The sequence below is a fragment of the Sarcophilus harrisii genome, chromosome 1 (assembly GCF_902635505.1).
Source record: "Sarcophilus harrisii chromosome 1, mSarHar1.11, whole genome shotgun sequence".
Classification (NCBI taxonomy): domain Eukaryota; kingdom Metazoa; phylum Chordata; class Mammalia; order Dasyuromorphia; family Dasyuridae; genus Sarcophilus; species Sarcophilus harrisii.
The window spans coordinates 255,249,153-255,270,564 of record NC_045426.1 but is presented as its reverse complement, the minus strand read 5'-3'; the positions used below and the strand labels follow the sequence as shown (position 1 = coordinate 255,270,564).

Below are 21,412 nucleotides of genomic sequence, written 5' to 3'. Positions count from 1 at the left end.
CATGGACAGATTTCAGGTCTATCAGTTGCCCTCAAACTGGTTTAACCCATCTGCCAAGATAGTTTTACTAGGGTGTGGCTGCTGTCCATGCTACAGCATGGGCTGTATGGGATGTTCTTGGGTGTATGGGATGTTCAGGAAGATTAGTACCTCTGGTATGAGGATTTGCTAAGCCTTGTTCAGGGCTGTTCATCTTCTTTTGCTGTCTACCTTTCACTCAACTCTCACCTGGTCCCTGCCCACTTTTCCAATTTTCTCTCACTCTACTTCCCTCTACTCATTCTCTGATCCAATCATTTTGCTTTTCTTCACAAGTTGACATTCTCTGTTTCCATCCCCCCAGGCTTGGAGTTCTTTACCTTCTCACTTGTGTTTCTTAGAATCTCTGACTTCCTTAAAATCTCAGCTCAAAGTCATCGTCTGCAGGAAGCCTTTCCTAGTATCCCCACACTCCCTTTAAGTACTAGAGACTTAATTTGTAAAGGATCCTTACATCTACTCTGAATATATCTTGTATATACATATCTCTTTATTTGTAGATACAAACCCACACACATGCATATATTTCTCCCTTCCTTAAGAATATAAGTGCTTGTGGATAGATAATGTGTTTAATAAATATTTGTTAATAGATGTGTGTGTGTGTGTGTGTGTGTGTGTGTGTGTGTGTGTGAGAGAGAGAGAGAGAGAGAGAGAAAAAAAAGAGAGAGAGAGAGAGAGAGAGAGAGAGAGAGAGAGAGAGAGAGAGAGAGGAGTAAGAGAGGAACACAAAGAGATAGCTTTCAGTTCTAAAAATCTCGTCTCCAAGATTTTTTTTTTCCCCATTTCTGCCACTACCACGCTGGTATAACTCCTCCTCCACTTGTTTGGATTTTGAGAAAATCTTGAGCTAGGCTCCTCCCTTGACTTGGTCTTCCTTTTTGTCTGTTAGATTTCTGCCTATGCTTTAGGGTTCCCCTCAAATGTGACCACTTCCTTTTTGAGGTGGTCTTCTCTGATCCCTCCCCAAATTAGTAAACACCCTCTCTTCTTTTACCTCTACAATGCACTAGTGAAAATATCTGCCTGCCTATTTATTATTCAAAGGATTCTAGGTCTGGAGGTGGAAGGGACCACAGAGATCCCCTAATTTAAGTTCCTCAGTGAGAACCAAAAAGATTCTGACTTGTCCAACGTCTCAAGGTAGTAAATTTCAATTGATCAGTCCCTCAAGCAACATTTATTAAGCACCTACTCTGTGCCAGAAGGGGGGAGTTTTGGACGATCCAAAGGACAGTGTGGGAGTGGAGGTTATTAGGCAGCCCGCCAAACTGAAGGTCCACAGAGCCACTGTGCTGCCCGCATTGTTGTATGCCGTCAGCGCCATGCCAGGAAACAGAATCTCTTTCATTTGAATTGTCTTAGGAAGATTCTGAAGATCACCTGATGGAACAAAATCCAGACAGTGAGGTCCTTTCTTGAGCTGAACTGCCAAGCATTCCAACTCTACTACAGTGAGCTGGTGGCCTTGTTCAAATGCCAAACATATGTTTGCCTACAAGATGTTCTCCAGGTCTCTTTGACAATTTTGGAATCGATTGTGCAACATGGGAAACACTGACACAGGACCATCCCGCATGGCATACCTGCATTAAAGAAGGTTTCATGCTCTACGAGCAAAGCAGAATTGTAGTAATTCAAAAGAAATACGAGAAGTGCTAATTTAGAGAATCCATTCCAAACATTTACACAGACTATTTGTATCCTGTGTAGAGCCTTCCAAGATTGTCTGTTCAGCCACAGTCAATACCTTGACCCCAACATAGGGATATCTTTTTGGCCCTTTTTGAGTACAAGGGTCAAAAATTAAGCAACCAGCCCTGTGCCAGCCATTGCATTAAGCACTAAGGATACAAATAAATGATTAATTCCCCCAAAAGAAGGTTTATTCTTTTTCTCAATAGTATTTTATTTCAAAATAAATGGAAAGATAGTTTTCTTTTTTCTTTTTTTGATCATGAATTTTTTTTATTAAAACTTTTTATTTTCAAAATATATGCATGGATAATTTTCATTCAACATTCATCTTTGTAAAACGTTGTATTCCAATTTTTTCTCTTCCTACCTTCCCTCACCTCCTCCCCTAGATGGCAAGTAATCCAATATATGTTAAACATGTGTGATTCCTCTTCTATATATATTTCACAATTATCATGTTGCACAAGAAAAGATCAGATCAAAAAGGGGAAAAAATGAGAAAGAAAACTGCAACAAAAAGATATTATGTTGTGATTCACACTCAGTCCCCACAGTCCTTTCTCTGGGTGCAAATGGCTCTTTTCATCACAAGACCATTGGAACAGGCCTGAATCACCTTGCTGTTGAAAAGAGCCATGTCTGTCACTGCGTATAATGTTCTCCCAGTTCTGTTCACTTCACTTAATATCAGTTCATGTAAATCTCTCCAAACGTGTCTCTCTGAAATCATCCTACTGATTGTTTGTAAATATAGTTTTCAACATTTATTTTTGTAAAACTTTGTCTTCCAAATTTTTCTCCTTTCCTTTCTTACCTTCCTGCTCCCTAAGATCTAGTTTAACTATCAGTGATAGGCATATGAACTCAAATTCTAAAATACATCCATCAGAAAAGTAATTCTCAATGAGGTCCAAGGAAGCTTAAAAGATTGAGCTATTGTTGTGAAATTTGTAATGCCTTGATTTTATCCAGTCCAAGTTCCTCTATTAAAGAGCACAGCTTTTCCTTCTCTCTCAGTTTTTCTGTAATTTATGTTTAAGTGTCTTGTTGAAGACAAAAATTACCCTTTATTGGTATTTGAATAAAAATACCAAATTATCTGGTCTAGGAGAATTCGATTAGGGAAATTCTAGTTAAATCTTAAAACCAAGAAAGCTACAGTTCTCTTAATATTAGTATAATTTGAGACGGCTAGGTGACATAGATTGCTAGACTTGGAATTGGGAAGACATGACTCAGTTCAATCCTGCCTTAAATATACTTACTGTGTGACCCTGGGCAAGTTAATTAAGCTCTTTAAGCCTTAGTTTCCCCATCTAAGGAAATTGGACTTTGTGGCCTCTAAAATCCCTTCTAGCTTTAAAACTATGAATTAAACCAAGATTCTTTGACTAGGATACAGGCATAGCTAATGCTCACTTTCTCCCAAATCTCTTATTTAAAGTCCTAATGGATCTACTAGTCAGGAAATAGCTATTAAAAAGGCAGAATGCAGGTGATTTGTTGTAGCTTGCTATCTAAACTATTGAAGGATCTTGTTATCTCTAAGGACAACTATTAAGATCTAGTAAATTGGGGGAAATGTTCAAAAACTCAAGTAAGGGAATAATAAAGAAAGAAGTGAGGAACATTCTAAAGGAATAATGAAATGGATTTGGCTAAGTCTTTCTTCCAAAATCCCAAAATGCTGATTACAGGGAGATTAGTAATGAAAATAGGAAAGTCCAGATAAAAAGATGGTTTTGGAATATAGATTGAGTTATGTTTTAGATGTTAACATGTAATATGTCCTTGTGGTTTATTCCCAAATCTTGAAGTAGGTACTGTTTGGACAATGGTGGTTAAAGAAATGTATTCATGTTAAGATAATCAAGTTACCAGGACAGAATCAAAATCCAATTCTAAGTAAAACATAGTCATCCTCGTTCCTAACACCCCTAGATCCTTCTAGCTTGTATGATATTCCCTATTCCATTTAAAAGTGACATAATATTCCAGGAGGGTCATTTAAAAATGCAGGTCCTCTTAATGAATAGAACTAAGAATAATAATGTTGAAGTTCATTTTTATCTGACTCTTCATGACCCTATTTTGGTGGTGATGGGGAAATGTTTCTTGGTGAAGACACTAAAGTAGTATGCTATTTCCTTCTCTTGCTCATTTTACAGTTAAATAATTGAGTAAACAGGGTTAAGTGACTTGTCCAGGGTCACACATCTAGTATGTTTCTGAGGCTGGATTTGAACTCAGGAAGATCCTCCTGACTTTGGATCCTGCATCACATAGCCAGATCAACAATAATAATAGCCAGGTCTGGAAATCTATTTTTTTTCCCTGAGGCAACTGGGATTAAGTGACTTGCCCAGGGTCACACAGCTAGGAAGTGTCAAGTGTCTGAGAACAAATTTGAACTCAGATTTTCCTGGCTTCAGGGCTGGTGTTCCAGCCACTGCTCCACCTAGCTGCCCCGAAATCTATTTTTTTAAAGTACCTCCTTTATAAGTTTTTTAGTAACAATAATAATAGTTAGTATTTATATAATTTTTAAGGTTTTCTAAGAATGTTTCCTATATTATTTCATTTAAGCCTCACAACAACCTTATAAGGGAGGTGCTAAAAAACAAAGCAAAATAAAACAAAAACAAAAACAGATTTTCAGATTCCTACTTCTTGGTTCCATTGTTGTCAGTATGGGTGTATATCAACGCCCTAATGGTGAGTTTTGCATAATCAAGCTTGATCTCATTGCTTAGCAACTTGTTATTGAAGTAACTAGTTTTGACTATCTACCATGAAAGAAACAGTAATGTTGAGAATGAGGAGGAAGAGTTTTGCTGTCTTTGACAGTGAGTAAATTGAGCAGAGGTTTCAGGATTCCAGCCTTGATGAATTGAAGCATCTGGTGCAATGTTCCCTGACTTGTGAAGTTAGTCATTGTGCAAATAATCTCTTACTTGATTCTGAATTCTCCCTGCAAAAGAAATAGATAACATTCTTAACATTCTCTTGTAGACTCAAAGAGGAACAGAAGAGTCTTGTCTGTCTCATTCTATTTCCAGGGGGACTTAATGAGATTACATATGGAATTTGCATGAACACCTTGGTGGAACCCCAAGGTTTCCATCATTTGTGAACAGAACAAATAACATTTGCCTAAAATGAAGCAAAAGAGAAATAGTTAGGATTGATGACATGAGATTAGCTTCAGACTGTATATTCAAATTGACTTTGATCTCTCTAAGAATTATGTAAAATCACTGAATATGAAGTTATTTGGTTAATCCATTAATTTTTTTGAATAAGAATCATCCTTACCATGTAAGAACTTATGATATTTGATTATTTAAATTTCTAAATCTTTTCTTGCTACTTGAGGACTTTGGGCAAGCTAATTAGCTACCACAGAAAACAGGATGTCTTTTTTTTAACATGTATTGAATAACTAAGAAAAATAGAGAGGGACTACAACAAGGGAGACTACTGAGGATGTTTAAAAAATTAGGTATTTTGTATTTATAGAAGACATTCCTCAGTGGGTCTTAAAATGTTTTCACCACAGAATTCTCCTTTATCTCAGTGATCTCAGGAGGTTGGAGAGAAGGGGAAGGCATTAGTCCCATTTTATAGCTAAGGAATTAAAGCTTAAAAGAAGTAATTTCACTGAGTCTAAGACAGCAAAGTGTTTAGGCATAACCTGGAATGGAATTTAGTGCTTTGATTTCTAGTCAGATCTATTTAGAAATAAAAGTAGCTCTATGATAGAAAAAAAGGTATTTAGTAGTCTCATTATGACAAATTGAAAGGCACCTTGTCCATTCCCAATGGATCTCTTTTGCATTTAGTTTAATATAACCAAATAGTTTTCTGTTTGTTTTTAATCAACCATTGCTCAAGATGTGCCATTTCCCTCAGGTTAGTTTTTCATAAAACAAACAATTTACTCTATATCACCTCATCCTAAGTAATCAGTAGGAGGGATTTCACTTTTCAAAACATTCAGCAAATGAGGATACTGTTAAATTAAGTCACATTTGTAATCAGAAAATGGCTAGCAAGTCATTTGTTTACTGAAGTCAGACTTTACTACTCTCAAAATTTAAGCTTTTTTGTTGGTTTGTTTTTAAATAGTGATCGTTGAAAAGTTGAGAAGATGCACTGGAGTGAAATATTTTTTATATATCAGACAGAATTGATGAGTTGACTTTGCTGAATAGCTTTGCCTCTTCTTTGTTCCAAGGAATAGCTTGCTAGAGAAGTGAGGGAAAAGACTATATTGGAAAATGAAGGTTTTATTGAAAACAAAAGGAACACAATTGTATACTCTTAATTGCTAGGTTAAATTTTGTTTAAATAAAGTATTCCCTAGCTATCCAGAGGAAGCCCAATAATCGCAATCAGATCCTATTGCTGTAGCTAGTAGCAGGTGTGAACCAGTGTTTGATTTAAGCTAACATTTATTAGTTTCCAACATGAATTCTCTCTCTCTCTTTTTTTTTTAAATTTAATAGCCTTTTATTTACAGGTTATATGCATGGGTAACTTTACAGCATTAACAATTGCCAAACCTCTTGTTCCAATTTTTCACCTCTTACCCCCCACCCCCTCCCCTAGATGGCAGGATGACCAGTAGATGTTAAATACATTAAAATATAAATTAGATACACAATAAGTATACATGACCAAACCGTTATTTTGCTGTACAAAAAGAATCAGACTCTGAAATATTGTATATTTAGCTTGTGAAGGAAATCAAAAATGCATGTGGGCATAAATATAGGGATTGGGAATTCAATGTAATGGTTTTTAGTCATCTCCCAAAGTTCTTTCTCTGGGCATAGTTGGTTCAGTTCATTACTGCTCCATTGGAAATGATTTGGTTGATCTCGTTTCCAACATGAATTCTCTAAAGGAATTATATAGTCTGGTCATGAAAAGGAGCTCTTCCAATCTCTCTCCTCCTCTCCCCCCGCTTTCCTCTTGTCATAGGTCCCTGGATGTCCTGCTTACATTTCTTAGCAGAGCATCAAGGTTGTCTGTAGTAATAAATTGCTGTATCTTTTCATGAGAGCCTGCAGCAATATTGCTTAGTGTCTGCACAGCCTTCTTCTGGATCGGGGGCCTCTGCTGATGCAGGAGACAGGGAGCATTGTCAAGAAACCTTCATCAATGGCCATGTAGATTTGTTGATCTGTCCCAGTCACCAGTTACCAACTGCCCAAAAGGAAGGGACTTTGGAAGAACAGAGACGGGAGGTTAATCTAAGAGGGTTTCTTTAGCTGCTTCTAGGCAACACTTGAATGCACAAGAGTCTCCTTCCCCCTCCCCCTTCTTATAAAGGAATCCTTGTTTTTCTACCCATGTAGAAAGCATATATTGTAATTTTTATATTTGCTATTGGCGGTTCTAGAAAATACCGTAGTCATCAGGGATGAGCGATTGGGGGACACTTTGTAATTCACCTTTTGGATCTTGTTGCTCTTCAAACTGCTACACTGAGGTTTCCTAATCTGAGCAGCTGTAGGTAGATCTCAAAAGGTAAACTTGGGTGGAGAAAAAATTACATCTCTATGCTTTTAACAGAAATTTAGCATTTCCATCCATTAAAAAAAAAAAATTTTGAAAAAGGCTCTATAGATTTCACTAGAATGCCAAATAGGTCCAAAATACACAAAAAAATGATTAAGAACCCCTATCATAAGTAAAAATATCCAGAAACGGAGGACCCTCCCCACCAAAGTACTTACTAATCAGAGCAGCAAATACCAGAATACTTTGTATGCTAAAGCTCTTCCATCTCTTCAGATGGAAGACAGTGAGCCTTCCAGGTAAACAGAATAAACACTGAGGTGGATCCACAGGGCTTCCTGATTTGGAACATGGGCACCTGTCAAATTCAGATCCATACTATGTATAGGTGAGAGGCATTACTATCTCATTTTTCCAACTTAGGCATCTATATATAATACATAATAATATAAATTTATAGAAAAACTAGGATTCTCCCAAAGAATCCTCCCATGGAACCAAGAATTATTTCTACCACCATCTTACACAGCAAGTACAATTAGTATATGTTTTTTTAAAAAAAGGTGAACAAAAACTTTTGGTCTTCCCAAGGGAGGAAAGAGACTTATGTTAGAGAAGGATGAGAACAGGGCAGCAGATGGCTTAGCAATTACCAAAAAAGTTTGAATCAATCATGTGAAGGACTGGATTTTGCAAATCATTTAAATGTCATTTATATACATTCTACATACATTATCTCATCTGATTTTCATAACTCTGTGGGGGCAAATGAAGCTACCAAAGTGCCTTCCACATCGCAAGATTGTAAGTTTGCTGAATGAGTCAGTGGCAGACTCAACAGCCTAGAAGATTGACTGTTAGAGTAGAACCTAACCTCTCACACCTACACTATGGCTTAGGAGGACAGGGAGATATTTTTGACATTTCCTAATATGGTTTTTCAGTGGAGAAACTTGAACACTAGGGTGGGTTTACCATAATAGTCAGGTATGGGCTGCTTAAGGGCTAGATTAGCCTCGGAAGAACCTCAGTCTACACCATTTGGTTAATCCTACGACTGAGGCCATCAGTAAGGTATGACAGAATGCAGCAAGCTTCTGACAGAATCTCATGGTCTTGGTATTGCAATAATTGGAGAAGAACTGGCAGGATCTATTTAACTAACTTTGCATAAGGGAATGGGTTTTCATTCCAATAGAACTGGACAAAGTCCTTGTCACATTCCACAGAAATGTAATCTACAAAGAACTTGATAGAGAGCTTCTTCAAATTTAATACCAAAAGGAAAGAATGCATATAATAGACAAGTGAGAAAAATTCTGGTCTTTGTCACATGTCCCAGGCTCCCTCCTTTAAGTAACAATATTGACGAGCAACAGGAAGGAACTTTTCCAGCTACAAGAATATGTCCTTGAAGAGAATGATTTATAGGACTCCTGAATGATAGAAGGATTAACAAGATAAATATAACAGTCCCTATTATAAATGCTTGGAATCAGTTAGGTAACAGTGGATAAAGCACTGGACCTGGAGTCAAGAAAATTCATCTTCCTGAGTTCAAATTTGGCTTCAGACACTTATCCTAGGCAAGTCACTAACCCTGTTTGCTTTGGTTTCTTCAGCTGGGTGAGGAAATGACAAACCATTCCAGAATCTTTGTCAAGAAAACCCCAAATAGGATCATGAAGAGTCAGACACAGTTGAAATGAATGAAGACTAACAACTATAAATGCTTTTATAAAATCCTCATACTTTTCCTTCTTCCTCTATTACCACTTAATATTTGTAGAAAACTTTAGGATAATCAAATGTTTACTTCACAATGTGTGGTATGTAATGGAAGTATTAGTGTTTTCACTTTACAGATGAGGAAATTGAGGATTAAAAAAGTTACCCGACTTGCTCAGAGGCTAGTAAGTGTCTGATGTGAGATGTAAACCTGGGTCCCATGATGCTAAAGTAATAAAGGAACTTCCAGTAAGTAATAAGGTTGGTTTTCCTGTCTTTCTTATTTGATTCATCAGTCTTCTTGTATATCTAATCTTAATTTGACAGGAAGGATCACGGGGGCAAGGAGAGGAAGGCATATGAAATGGCTGGAAGAAGCTTGACTCTATAATAATCAAAGGACTTGCCTCTTGTTTCCTCCATTTTTCATTAGTAGCCCTTCTTGACTCCTCAAACATCATGCTTTCTATTCTTTTTCTGCTTTTTTGGTGTATTATCTTTCCCCCAATAAATTATAAACCTTCCTTGAGGGTAGGCACTTTTTTTCTTTTTCTTATTTGTATATCCAGGGCTTATCATAATGTCTGGCACATAGAAAGGTGCTTAATAGATGTTTATTGACTATTGTCACTTATTAAAGATATGACATTTATTAAGCACCTATTAGGTACCAAGCATGCTCTAGGCATTAGGGATATGAGTGCAAAGAATGAAACAATCCCTACTCACAAGTGGCTTACATTTTAATGTGATAAGTCTTTTTTTGGGGAAAAGGGAACTCTTAGTTTCCCAATCTATAAAAGGATAGGGTTGGATTATATTGACCTCTAAAGTCCCTTCCAGTTCTAAAATTGATGATTCTATAAGCAGAGACCACAGAGCAAAAATTCTAGTTACAATGAACTTGTAATGGAACTATAGAGACTGGATATTGATCAAAGCATTCTATTTTCACCTTTTGTTTGTTTGCTTTTTTCTTTCTCTTTTTTTTCACTTTTGATCTGATTTTTCTTGTGCAGCATGACCAATATGGAAATATGTTTAGAATTGCACATGTTTAAGCTTTATTAGATTGTTTGTTGTCTTGATGAGGGGGAAAGAGAGGGAGAAAAAATTTGGAAAACAAGGTTTTGCAAAGATGAATGTTGAAAATTATCTTTGCATGTATTTGGAAAAATAAAATATTATTAAAGAAAAAATGGTCCTTAGTTCTTATGCAAAAAGTTAAATCAAACTCTAAACAGATTGCTATACTCTCTACTACATGAGTAAGTTCTCTGGAATATATAAATAGTACTATCTTAAGGCAGTTAGTCAACAGTGATCCAAGTACAGCTTCTCCAAAACCACATCTCCAAAGTCCCCACACACAAGAAGATAAATGTTATATGTAGAGATATTTACAGGTTTAATAGGTGAGACAAGAATTGAGAGAGGAGGGATCACTTTACGGAAGTTAAAGGCATGTCTCAATTCAGCTCTATAACCTGGGTATAAAACAAGAGAGGGTCAAATTCAAAGAGCTAAAAGAAGGCTACAGCAATGACTACAATGATGTAAAAATAAAGATAAGCAAATCCAAGCTATCTGTGAAAAACAAAACTAATTTCGAGGAACAATCTTGTCTCTAAAAAGATGAGAAAACCTTCCATTTTCTTTTTTAGTAGAGGAGGTAGGGACTATGAACATGCAACATGATCAGACTCCAATTATCTGACTTGGTTGATGTGTTTGTTGGTTAGTTTTGCCAAATAGTCCTTACTACTCTTCTAAGTTTTACATTTTAAACCTTTTAAATTCTTGTCAGAAAATACAATGTTTTGGATAATGGAGGGAAAAGGGATATTTTTGGAAATGAAGTTGATGTAAAAATAAAAGATACTAATCAAAATTTAAAATTTCAGAAAAAAAGGAAAAATAAACATTAATGGGGGATATATATTTGGATTTTTGTTGTTGCTACTATTGGGGCATTTCAGTCATGTCTAATACTTCATGACCCCATTTAGAGATTTCTTGGCTAAGATACTGGAGTGGTTTGCTATTTCCTTCTCCAGCTTATTTTACAGAAGAGGAAACTGAGGCAGACGGGGTCAACTGACTTATGTAGAATTTGAGGCCAGATTTGAACACAAGAAGATAAGTTTTCCTGATTCCAAGCCCATTGCTCTATCCAAAGTGTCATCTAGTTGTCTAGAAATTTGTATAGACAAGACTAATGTTTCATTTATTTATTTAAATATATATATATATCTTAAAATTTTGATTTATTTATTCATTTATTTTTATTAAATGAAATGATTTATTTGACTGAATAATCTAACTCACTAAATCCTTCATCAATGAACCCTCATCAATGAACCAGAATTCACATTTCTCTAGTGTTTTAAGTTTTGCAAAGCATTTCTCCCCCCTCCCTCTCATTATAAGATTTGTTTCCAAATAGTTCACTTCCATTTAGTACTTTCTTTCCCTTTTTATATTTGGGAGGGAGATGAGATGAGGGGAAGCTAGATTCATTGGTATAAGCAACTCTTAATGAGGAAATTCTCTCTACCTATGTACAATAGCAATTATTATTTCTCAAATTATTACTTTTAATAGCATGTTATGTCTCTAAATACATGCAAAGATAGTTTCCAACATTCACCCCTGCAAAATCCTGTGTTACAAACGTAATCTCCCTCACTTCCCCTTTCTCCCCTCTCCAAGATAACAAGCAATCTTGTTGATACAGGCTAAACATGAAGCAGCAACTATTCTGCAAAATATAGCAGTGTTGCCTGGAGTACTGAGAGATCAAATAACCTGTTCAGGGTCACACAACTAGTATATATCAGATGTGAGATAAGAACCCTGTTCTTGTTGGTTCTAAAGCCAGCTTTACCATGTAACCATATTTCTTCTTTCTGTTTAGCTTCTTAAAAACAAAACAAGACACAAAAGTCATTTCAGGCTACTCTTGGAGGACTCTAGAGGGGGAAGAGAGGTAGCAAGCTGTTAGTGTTTTGCTTTTGAACAATCACACAAGAAGCTAGGTAGGTGTTCATTATCAGATCTCCATGAAATTCCAGCAAGACTTTGCCAGCTTTTGTACTGGAGGCCTACATTCCACAGCCAACTGAAGGCTTTGTCTTAGCCAAGAGATTTGTCTGCCTAACTAACCTTCCTTATGTCTTCCTAAAGCAAAAATCTCTTGGTTGACACAGGACAGACAAACCCTTCAAAACAACTATTTATAAATTATTTGTTAAACTGTCCTCAGTTAGCTTGAAAGGCAAAGTTGTAGTCTTACCTCCCATGTTTCCTAGTTCCCACACAGCTTGTTCACTGATGTTTACATTTATTTGTTTGTTTTTGAGAAATGAGATCTTTATCCAGAGATGATCTCTCTGTCTGTTTTGTCTTTATCTGTCTGTCTCTCTTACCTCTTTCTCTTTTAAAATAGTATTTTATTTTTCTAAATTCATGCAAAGATAGTTTTCATCATTCACCTTTGCAAAATTTTGTGTTCCAATTTTTCTCCCTCTCTTTTTCCCTTCCCTCTCTCCTAGACAGCAAGCAATATGATATAGATTAAACAGGTGCAATTTTTCTAAACATATTTCCACAGTTGTTATGCTGCACAAGAGAAATCAGATCAAAAGGGGAAAAAAATGAGAAAGGAAAAAACAAGCAAACAAACAACAACAGCAATAAAAAAGGTGAAAATACTACAGTTTGATTCACATTCAGTCTCCTTAGTTCTCTCTCTGGAAGTGGATGTTACTTTCCATCACAAGTCCATTGGAATTGTCCTGAATCATCTCATTGTTGAAAAGAGCCAAGTCCATCACAGCTGATCATCACATAATCTTGTTACTATGTACGATGTTCTCTTGGTTCTGTTTACTTCACTTAGCAACTGATGTGTAAGTTTGAGGAAGAGAAGAGTTCAGTCAATAGAAGAATAGCTCCAGCATCCACAGTTGCTTAGGTCCGTTCAGATGATGCCTGAAGCAATGTTTGTCAGGGTCTAGGCTGCCTTAAACTACAAGTCACGACTATAAAACCAGCTCGGAAATGTCACCAGCTTGAAAATGAGTTTTACTTCAACAAACATGGGTTTCTTTTCCAAGAAAACATCTTCTGTGGAATTAAAGACAAAATTTAGGGTGAAGAAAGGCAAGAAAGAAAGATGCTTTCTTGTAGAGATGAGTTTGGCAGTGTTCAATATCCTACACAGCTCTGGGTCATCCACTAGAGCTTAGCCTGTAGTATCTTGTGTTGATGAAGCAACGTGTTTATTTTTCCCTACAGGTATTTTCTATGATTTAAAATTCTTGTAGAGGCCAGTTGAGATGAAGCAATTCCTTCTTAGATATAACACGGTATCCTTGAAGTTGTGATCAAGGGAAGCCCAGAGTAGCAATCAAATATCTCCTTTGACTAGGCTACTGCTGGTTTGTGGGCATGGAGCCATTGTTGAGAAATGAAACAAGGTACTTATTGTTAAGAGCTTGGGTTATGCAATGAGATAGAGGCAGAAGACTGGTGTAGACATACCTGGCTGCCTGGGTGGTCTTGAAATGGAGTTCTAGGTCATTCCTATTCACAGCCTTGACTATTTCTTCCATTGTAAAATTAAACTGCGACAAAAGACTGAGTTTAGATTATAACAAGGTGATTTATCCCTGATACAGAATGCTACATGCTGGCTATTTTACCATGGGTCATAGTTATTTGGCTCAGAAAGAATTGAATAGTTTCAAAATAGAGGATACTAGTGACATCTTAAATCCTTTCTCCTTCCCCCAATCATTGCATCCTTGTATTTTCATTTGGACCTATGATTTCACCTGGAGAGTTCTGATGAGGAAACCTGCAACGTGGACCAGCAATTTATCTGAAACTTAAAAACTTAGAAAATTGTTTGAAAGGGCATTGAAAGATTAAGTGATTGTGTCCAAGATCACAGATCCAGTATGTATCAGAGGTGAGACAATGTTGATAAATACATCAAAGCTTTATCATAAAGAATATTATAATAAATATAACAACATATCATAATAAAGAATAAATGTGTCAAAGTTTTATTCTTAATGAATTATTAATATGTGCTTTAACTGACTTCCTTAGCCACCTTTCTTGTACAAAAGGAGGCACCAAGACATCCTGGTAGGTAACCCAGAAGATCTTAAGTTTATTAGACATTAAGTTTCTATGATAGAGGAAAGACCAATATCATCTAACTCAATGGAATCTATTCTTTTTTTTTTCTTTTCTCAATAGTATTTTATTTTTCCAAATACATGTAAAGATGGTTTTCAACATTCATTTTTGTAAGACTTTGTATTCCAAATTTTTCTCCTTCCCTTCCTCCCCAAGATAGCAAGCAATCCCATATAGGTTAAACATGTGTAATCATTTAAAGCATATTTCCATATTTATTATGTGCAAGAAAAATTAGACCAAAAAGGGAAAATATGAGGAAGAAAAAGCATATAAAGGTAAAAATACTATTTTTCAATCCACATTCAGTGTCTATAGTTTTCTCTCTGGATAGGAAGGCATTTTCCATCCCAAGTCTATTGGAATTATCTTGGATCACTGTAGTGCTGTGAAGAACTAAATCCATCACAGTTGATCGTTGCATAATCTTGCTATTAGTGTTCTGATTCTGCTTACTTCATTCAGCATCAGTTCATGTAAATCTTTCCAGACTTGTCTGAAATCAGCTTGTTCATCATTTCTTATAGAACAACAATAATATTTCATTATATTCATATATCAAAACTTATCCAGTCATTCCCCAACTGATGGGCATACACTCAGATTCCAGTTCCTTGCTACTACAAATAGGGCTGCTAGAAACATTTTTGTGTATGTGGGTCCTTTCCCGTCCTTTATGATTTCCTTGGGATACAATCCCAGTAGTGATACTGATGGATAAAAGAGTTTGCGTAGTTTTATAGCTCTTTGGTCATAGTTCCAAATTGTTCTCTAGAATGGTTGTATATTTCACTACTCCACCAACAAAGCATTAGTGTCCCAGTTTTTCCACATTCCCTCCAACATTTATCATTTATCTTTTCCTGTCATCTTAGCCAATCTGAGAAGTGTGAGGTGGTACCTCAGAGTTGTAATTAATTTGCATTTCTCTAATCAATAATGATTTACAGCATTTTTAGTGACTATAAATGGCTTTAATTTCTTCATTTGAAAATTCTTCATATGCTCTGACTATTTATCAATTGGGGAATGATTTGTATGCTTATAAGTTTGGCCCTGTTCTCTACATATTTTAGAAATGAGGCCTTTATCAGAAACACTAACTACAAAAAAATTTCCCCAGATTTGTGCTTCCTTTCTAATCCTGGCTGAATTTAGTCTGTGCAAAATCTCTTTAATTTAATATAATCAAAATTATTTATTTTGCATTTCATAATGTTCTCTAGTTCTTCTTTGGCCATAAATTCCTCTCTTCTCCACAGATCTGACAGGTAGATTATCCCCTTGCTCTACTAATTTACTTATAGTAATACCCTTTATGTCTAAATCATGAACCCATTTTGACCTTATTTTGGTATATAGTATGAAATGTTGATCAATGCCTACTTTCTGCCATACTATTTTCCTAACAATTTTTTTTTTGATCAAATAGTGAGTTCTTACCAATGGAATATATTCTAATGTAGGTCTAGATAGCCTTCAATATATTTGCTCATTCATCCAGTCAATTAATAAGCATCTATTATATATGCAAGACACTGTGAGCAAATAATGAAAGATGATGGAAGATGAGGGATGGTGGCCATGTGAATGAAGAGAAGGCGACTTGAAGAGATGTTGGAGGTTGAATCAAAAACAATTGATTAGTTAAAAAGGAAGAGTGACAGGAGAGTACAACATGACTCAGACTTCATAAACCTGGATACCTGGGAGGATCCCAATTAAATAAGGAAGTTTGGCAGGATGATAAATAGAGAATTCCGTTGTGGATATATTGAGTTTGAGATGCTGATGACCTATTCAAGAAACTATATTAGTCAGCAGTTGGTGATGTAAGAGAGGAGTTACAAGAAAGATTAAGGTTGAGTCTTTGGAGTTCATTAGCAAAAAAAAAAATTGAATCCATGGGAGTGGGTGAGTTTGCCAAAGGAAAGAATAAAAACAGAGAAAAGAAGAGGAATAGATAAAGCATATGTGGAGGTTTCTAATTTTTTCTGTACCTGTTCTACCCTACTCAGGTTTCTTAAAAATATAACACTACAGGATGTACCAAGCAGATTCAATTTTTGCTCTATCTAGAAATACCTACTTTCATTTCCAGTTTCTTTTTCTATCCTAATAAACTGAACTGAAAAACTGAGAAAGAAGAGGATGTTTCTTTATTTTCTGCCTTGAGCAAGCCCAAAACAAAGATTTTCTTACAAAGATTTGTCTCCCTCCCGGTAGTGACTTTTCTGAGTCAAAGGATATAGACAGCTGTGCAGTCCTTTGGATGTGGTTCCAAATTGCTCTCCAGAATGGTTGGATCTTTTCACTACTCCACCAACAAAGCATCAGTGACACAGTTTTTCTACATCCCCTCCAACATTTGTTATTTTCTTTTCCTGTGTCATCTTAGTCAATCTAAGAGGTATAAAGGGGCACTTTAGAGTTGTTTTAATTTGCATTTCTCTAATCAACAGTGATTTAGAGCATTTTTTCAGATGACTAGAAATGACTTTAATTTCTTTATCTTAAAATTGTTTGTTCATATTCTTTGACCATTTATCAATTGAGGAATGACTTGTATTCTAATAAATTTTAGAAATATCAGAAACACTGACTGTAAAAATTGTTTCCCAGCTTTCTGCTTCCCTCCTAATCTTGGCTGAATTGTTTGCTTGTGCAAAAACCTTTAATTTAATATAATCAAAATTATCCATTTTGCATTCCATAATGTTCTCTGTGTTTATTTGGTCATAAATTCTTCCCTTCTTCAAAGATATGACAGGTAAATTATCCCTTGTTCTCTTACTTTGTACATAGTATCACCCCTTATGTCTAAATCACAAACCTGTTTTGACCTTATCTTGGTATAGCATGGGGAATATTTCCCTTTTTATTTTTATTTATTTTTTTTTTTTTACTGAAGCAATTGAGGTTAACTGACTTGCCCAGGGTTACACAGTTAGGAAGTGTTAAGTGTCTGAGGTCAGATTTGAACTTGGGTCCTCCTGACATCAGGGCTGGTGCTCTATCCGCTGAGCCACCTAGCTACCCCAGTATTTCCATTTTTCAAATGACAAACTAAGACTTAGAGATGTTGCCTAAGATTAAACTACTAAATATATGTGTATTACTATCTCTATTTTAAAACTGAAAATAAGGTCATTATGTCATGGTGGATCAAGAAATGGGATTGGTTTTAGGAGGATTTGTGTTCAAATCCTGCTTTAGACATTTATTAGTTCTGTGACTTTAAACAAGTTCCTTTATCTCTCTGAACTTCAGCTCCCTCTTCAGTAAAATAAAAGTGAAAATAATAGCATGTATTTCATAGGGATGATGAAGGGTTCAAATTGGGCAAAGCATATATTGTACTCTGTACTATATAAACATGAATTGTCATCATCATCATCATCATCATCACAAGAATCAGAACTTTGATCTAAGTTTTCTGATCTCAAGACCTGAAATGATTCTATTTAACCTCTAAGTTGGGGGACTTGCCATATGTCCATTTTACATTTTCCAATTCACTTTCTCAGCCTGTTTCTCATAAAGGAGTATTTGAAGGATGTTTAAACATGTTCCTTTTTTTTTTTTTTTTTTAAAGATCTGTTCCTCTTTCTTTGCTTTCCAAAGTTCTACAATGACTACAATTTTCTGTGTTTCATCAGCTAATTAGAAATAAAATCCACAAGAGTGAAATCCATATCACCCTTCTGATTTGCAAAGTTTAAAAAAAAGTTAGATTTATCTCACTTACTGAAATGTATAATTCCATGAGATTAATTTACTCAGTATTCCTAGATTTACAAAGAGCTTTCTTCACAACAAAGCTAGCCATCAATGTCCTTATTTGACAGATATGAAAACTGACTCATAGAGATTAAGAGACCTGACTGAAATCACATAGGAAGAGAAAAGCCAGGACCATAATTCAGATCTGTTAAACTCTCATGGCAGTAGTATTCTTTCCAATCTCTTGTTCCAAAAATAAAGGGAAAAAACCCTGAATTTTCTCAGCATAAAAGTGTATATAAAAGGAGTACATTTCTTTTAAAAAAATAATAGTGTTTTATTTTCAAAATACATGCAAAGATAGTTTTCAGTATTCACCCTTGCAAAATCTTGTTTCAAATTTTTCTCCCTCCTTCTCCCACCCCTCCCTAGTCAGCAAATAATTTAATTTATGTTAAAAACATGTAATTCTTCTTTACATATTTCCACATTTATCATGCTGCACAAGAAAAATCAGATCAAAAAGGAAAAAAAATGAAAAAAAAAGCAAGCAAACAACAACAAAAAAGGTGAAAATACTATGTTGTGATTCACATTCAGTTCCCATAGTCCTTTCTCTGGCTCTCTCTATGACAAATCTATTGGACTTGCCTTGAATCACCTCATTATTGAAAAGAGCCAAGTTTATCACAGTTGATCATCATATAATCTAATGTTGTTGCTATGTACAATGTTCTCTTGATTCTGATTACTTCACTCAGCATCAGTTCATGTAAGGCTCTCCAGGATTTTTTGCAATCATCCTGCTGATCATTTCTTACAGAACAACAATATTACATTATATTCATACCATAACTTATTCAGCCATTCCCCAACTGATGGGCATCCACTCATTTCCAGTTCCTTACTACTACAAAAAGAACTGTTACAAACATATTTGCTAGTGTGTGTCCTTTCCCCTTTTTGTGATCTGTTTCGGATACAGACCCAGAAGAGACACTGCTGGATCAAAAGAAAAGCACAGTTTGATAGCCCTTTGGGCATAGTTCCAAATTTTTCTCCAGAATGCTTGGATCAGTTCACAAAAAGGAGTATATTTCTAGAAGTAAATAATAACATGAAAAATATAAGTACAAATAATTAAATTTGTAAATAAATAAATTATATAAAAATATAAATAGATTTATATAAATATATATAATCACTTCAGTAATTCAGAATATCTCATTACTTTGAGTCAAATAGCTCTTAAACATAAGTTGTTCAAATTCATTTAGGGAAAACTGCTAAATTTATGATTAAAAATAGAAAAGATGACCAGATAAAATATTCTTCTAAGTATCTCAGAGGATGCAGAAGGAAAGTCTTGGGTTGAACAAATAGACAATACCCTAAGCTATATGTTATAGTTACTACCATAGTAAACACTATGGTGTCCAGATCAGAAGATCACAGAAATAATTACAATCCAGGGTGAGTGCTTTTATCCACCCCCTCAATTACAGGGACAAACTTATTTTAACTTAGATTTATAACTTTGTGGTGGTGTTTTTTTTTTCTTACTCCAACTTTGTTGTGCACTTCAGCCTTCAGGATATGTATGCCTTTTTCTGAGTATTACATTAAAAAATTTTAATTTGTTAAAAATTCAGAATTTAACCAACACCAAGTAAAATGAACATTTCCACATACAAAGTAGAACAGAAAAAGGAGATTGTATATGAAGCTATAAACTAGTATTATAAATAATAAACTTTCTTTTTAAATCTAAATGTTATTTTCAAAGCTGTCCTACATGTCAGATGTCTTCTGATAGAAGACACCCAGGCCATTTTCACTCAATTTTGATATAATTATGCCAATGCTGGTCTTGAAATGATTATTTGGTCTCGAGCTTATTCTGGCCAATTACTTCCTTTTGAAGAAGGAGGAGAGGAATTTCTTCTCTCTCGTGTTAAAAAGAGAGTATATTGAATATAATTTAAACTTTTCTTGATGAAGAAAGGTCAGTAGAAGCAACATTCATTCTTGTGTTGTGATTCAATAATGCTTTTGCTGTTCTGCATATGAAAACCTATAAAACTCTTTGTCTTTGTACTACATGACCCTAGATTACTGTGCTTTTTCAATCCTTGTGCTGTGATAAATACTTATCAAAGAATACTCTTTTAAGAAGAACTTTGAGTAAGTTATTTTGACTATAATAAATGACCAAATTAACTATAAAAGCATGAAATTTCTATCTGCATCTAGAGAAAGAACTAATAAATAGAAGCATATATAGGATGGTTTTACAGATATATTTGTGTGTTTATGTACATATATATACACAGACAAATATACATATATATAATTTTAAAAATATATATATATATATGGAGAGTGTGTGTATATGTCTAATGGTAGCCATCACAAGAGAGGGGGGAAGAAGAAAGAAGAAAAGAAGGAAAAAAAAGTCACGTGACAATATATTTATTTAAAACTATATTTATTTATATATTTATATTTAAAAGGAATAGCAAGTTGTACTCAATAGATCTGCATGTTTTGTGTACAAGAAGAAAATAACTCTTTAAAAATAGAATTGGCCAAGTGGAAAAGGAAGTACAAAAGGTCACTGAAGAAAATATTTACTTAAAAATTAGAACTGATTGAGTGGAAACTAATGACTCCATGAGATACAAGATATGATAAAATAACAACCAAAAAAAAAAAAAAAGAAATTTCTTATTGGAAAAACAACTGATCTGGAAAATAGATCCAGGGAAGATCATTTAAGAATTATTGGACTACTTGAAGCTATGATTTTAAAAAAGCCCAAACAACAACTTTCAAGAAATTATCAAGGAAAACTGTCCTGATATCCTAGAACCAGAGGAAAAAAAATTGAAAAAATTCACTAATTGCCACCTGAAAGAAATTCTAAAATGAAAATCCCTAGGATCATCATAGCCAAATTCCAGAATTTCCAGATCAAGGAGAAACTACTACAAGTAGCCAAAGAGAAACAGTTCAAATATCATGGAGCTACAGTTAGAATTCACAGGATTTGGTAGCTTCCATGTTAAAGATCTGTTAAGCTTGGAAAATGATATTCTGGTAGGCAAAGGATTTAGGATTACAATCAAGAACCACTTATCCAGAAAATGTGAAAATAATCCTTCAGAAAAAAATGGATGTTTAACAAAATAAAGGGCTTTAAGCATTTCTAATTAAATGACTAGAGCTGAATAAAAAATTGATTTCCAAAAACAAGAGTGAAGGGAAACAGAAAAAGATACCCCCCCACAAAAAGAAAACAGATTCAATAACATTAAACTGTTTATAGTTCTATATAGCAAGATAATTATAAATATTATATGGACAAAGGAAAGCCCCTCTAGAGGGGCAGCTCCTACCCCTACTCACAGAGGTTGTTTTTTCTTTATTCTCCAAGAGGACCATGATATCAAGGAGATGTTGCCATGGCAGGCAAGTGAATTGAATT

General features: G+C 35.0%; 1 protein-coding gene across 1 annotated transcript; it reads right to left on the bottom strand.

The window, feature by feature from the left end:
- Nucleotides 1–1,222: 1,222 nt before the first annotated feature.
- KPNA7 (karyopherin subunit alpha 7) lies at nt 1,223–19,757 on the bottom strand. Its single transcript, XM_031943086.1, is given in 15 exon segments — nt 1,223–1,422; nt 2,618–2,684; nt 2,686–2,759; nt 4,528–4,708; nt 6,745–6,875; nt 6,878–6,966; nt 8,225–8,456; nt 8,459–8,501; nt 10,396–10,478; nt 12,287–12,326; nt 12,901–12,981; nt 12,983–13,119; nt 13,523–13,619; nt 17,722–17,861; nt 19,721–19,757. Coding segments are annotated over 15 exon segments (1,632 nt in total).
- Nucleotides 19,758–21,412: the final 1,655 nt, after the last annotated feature.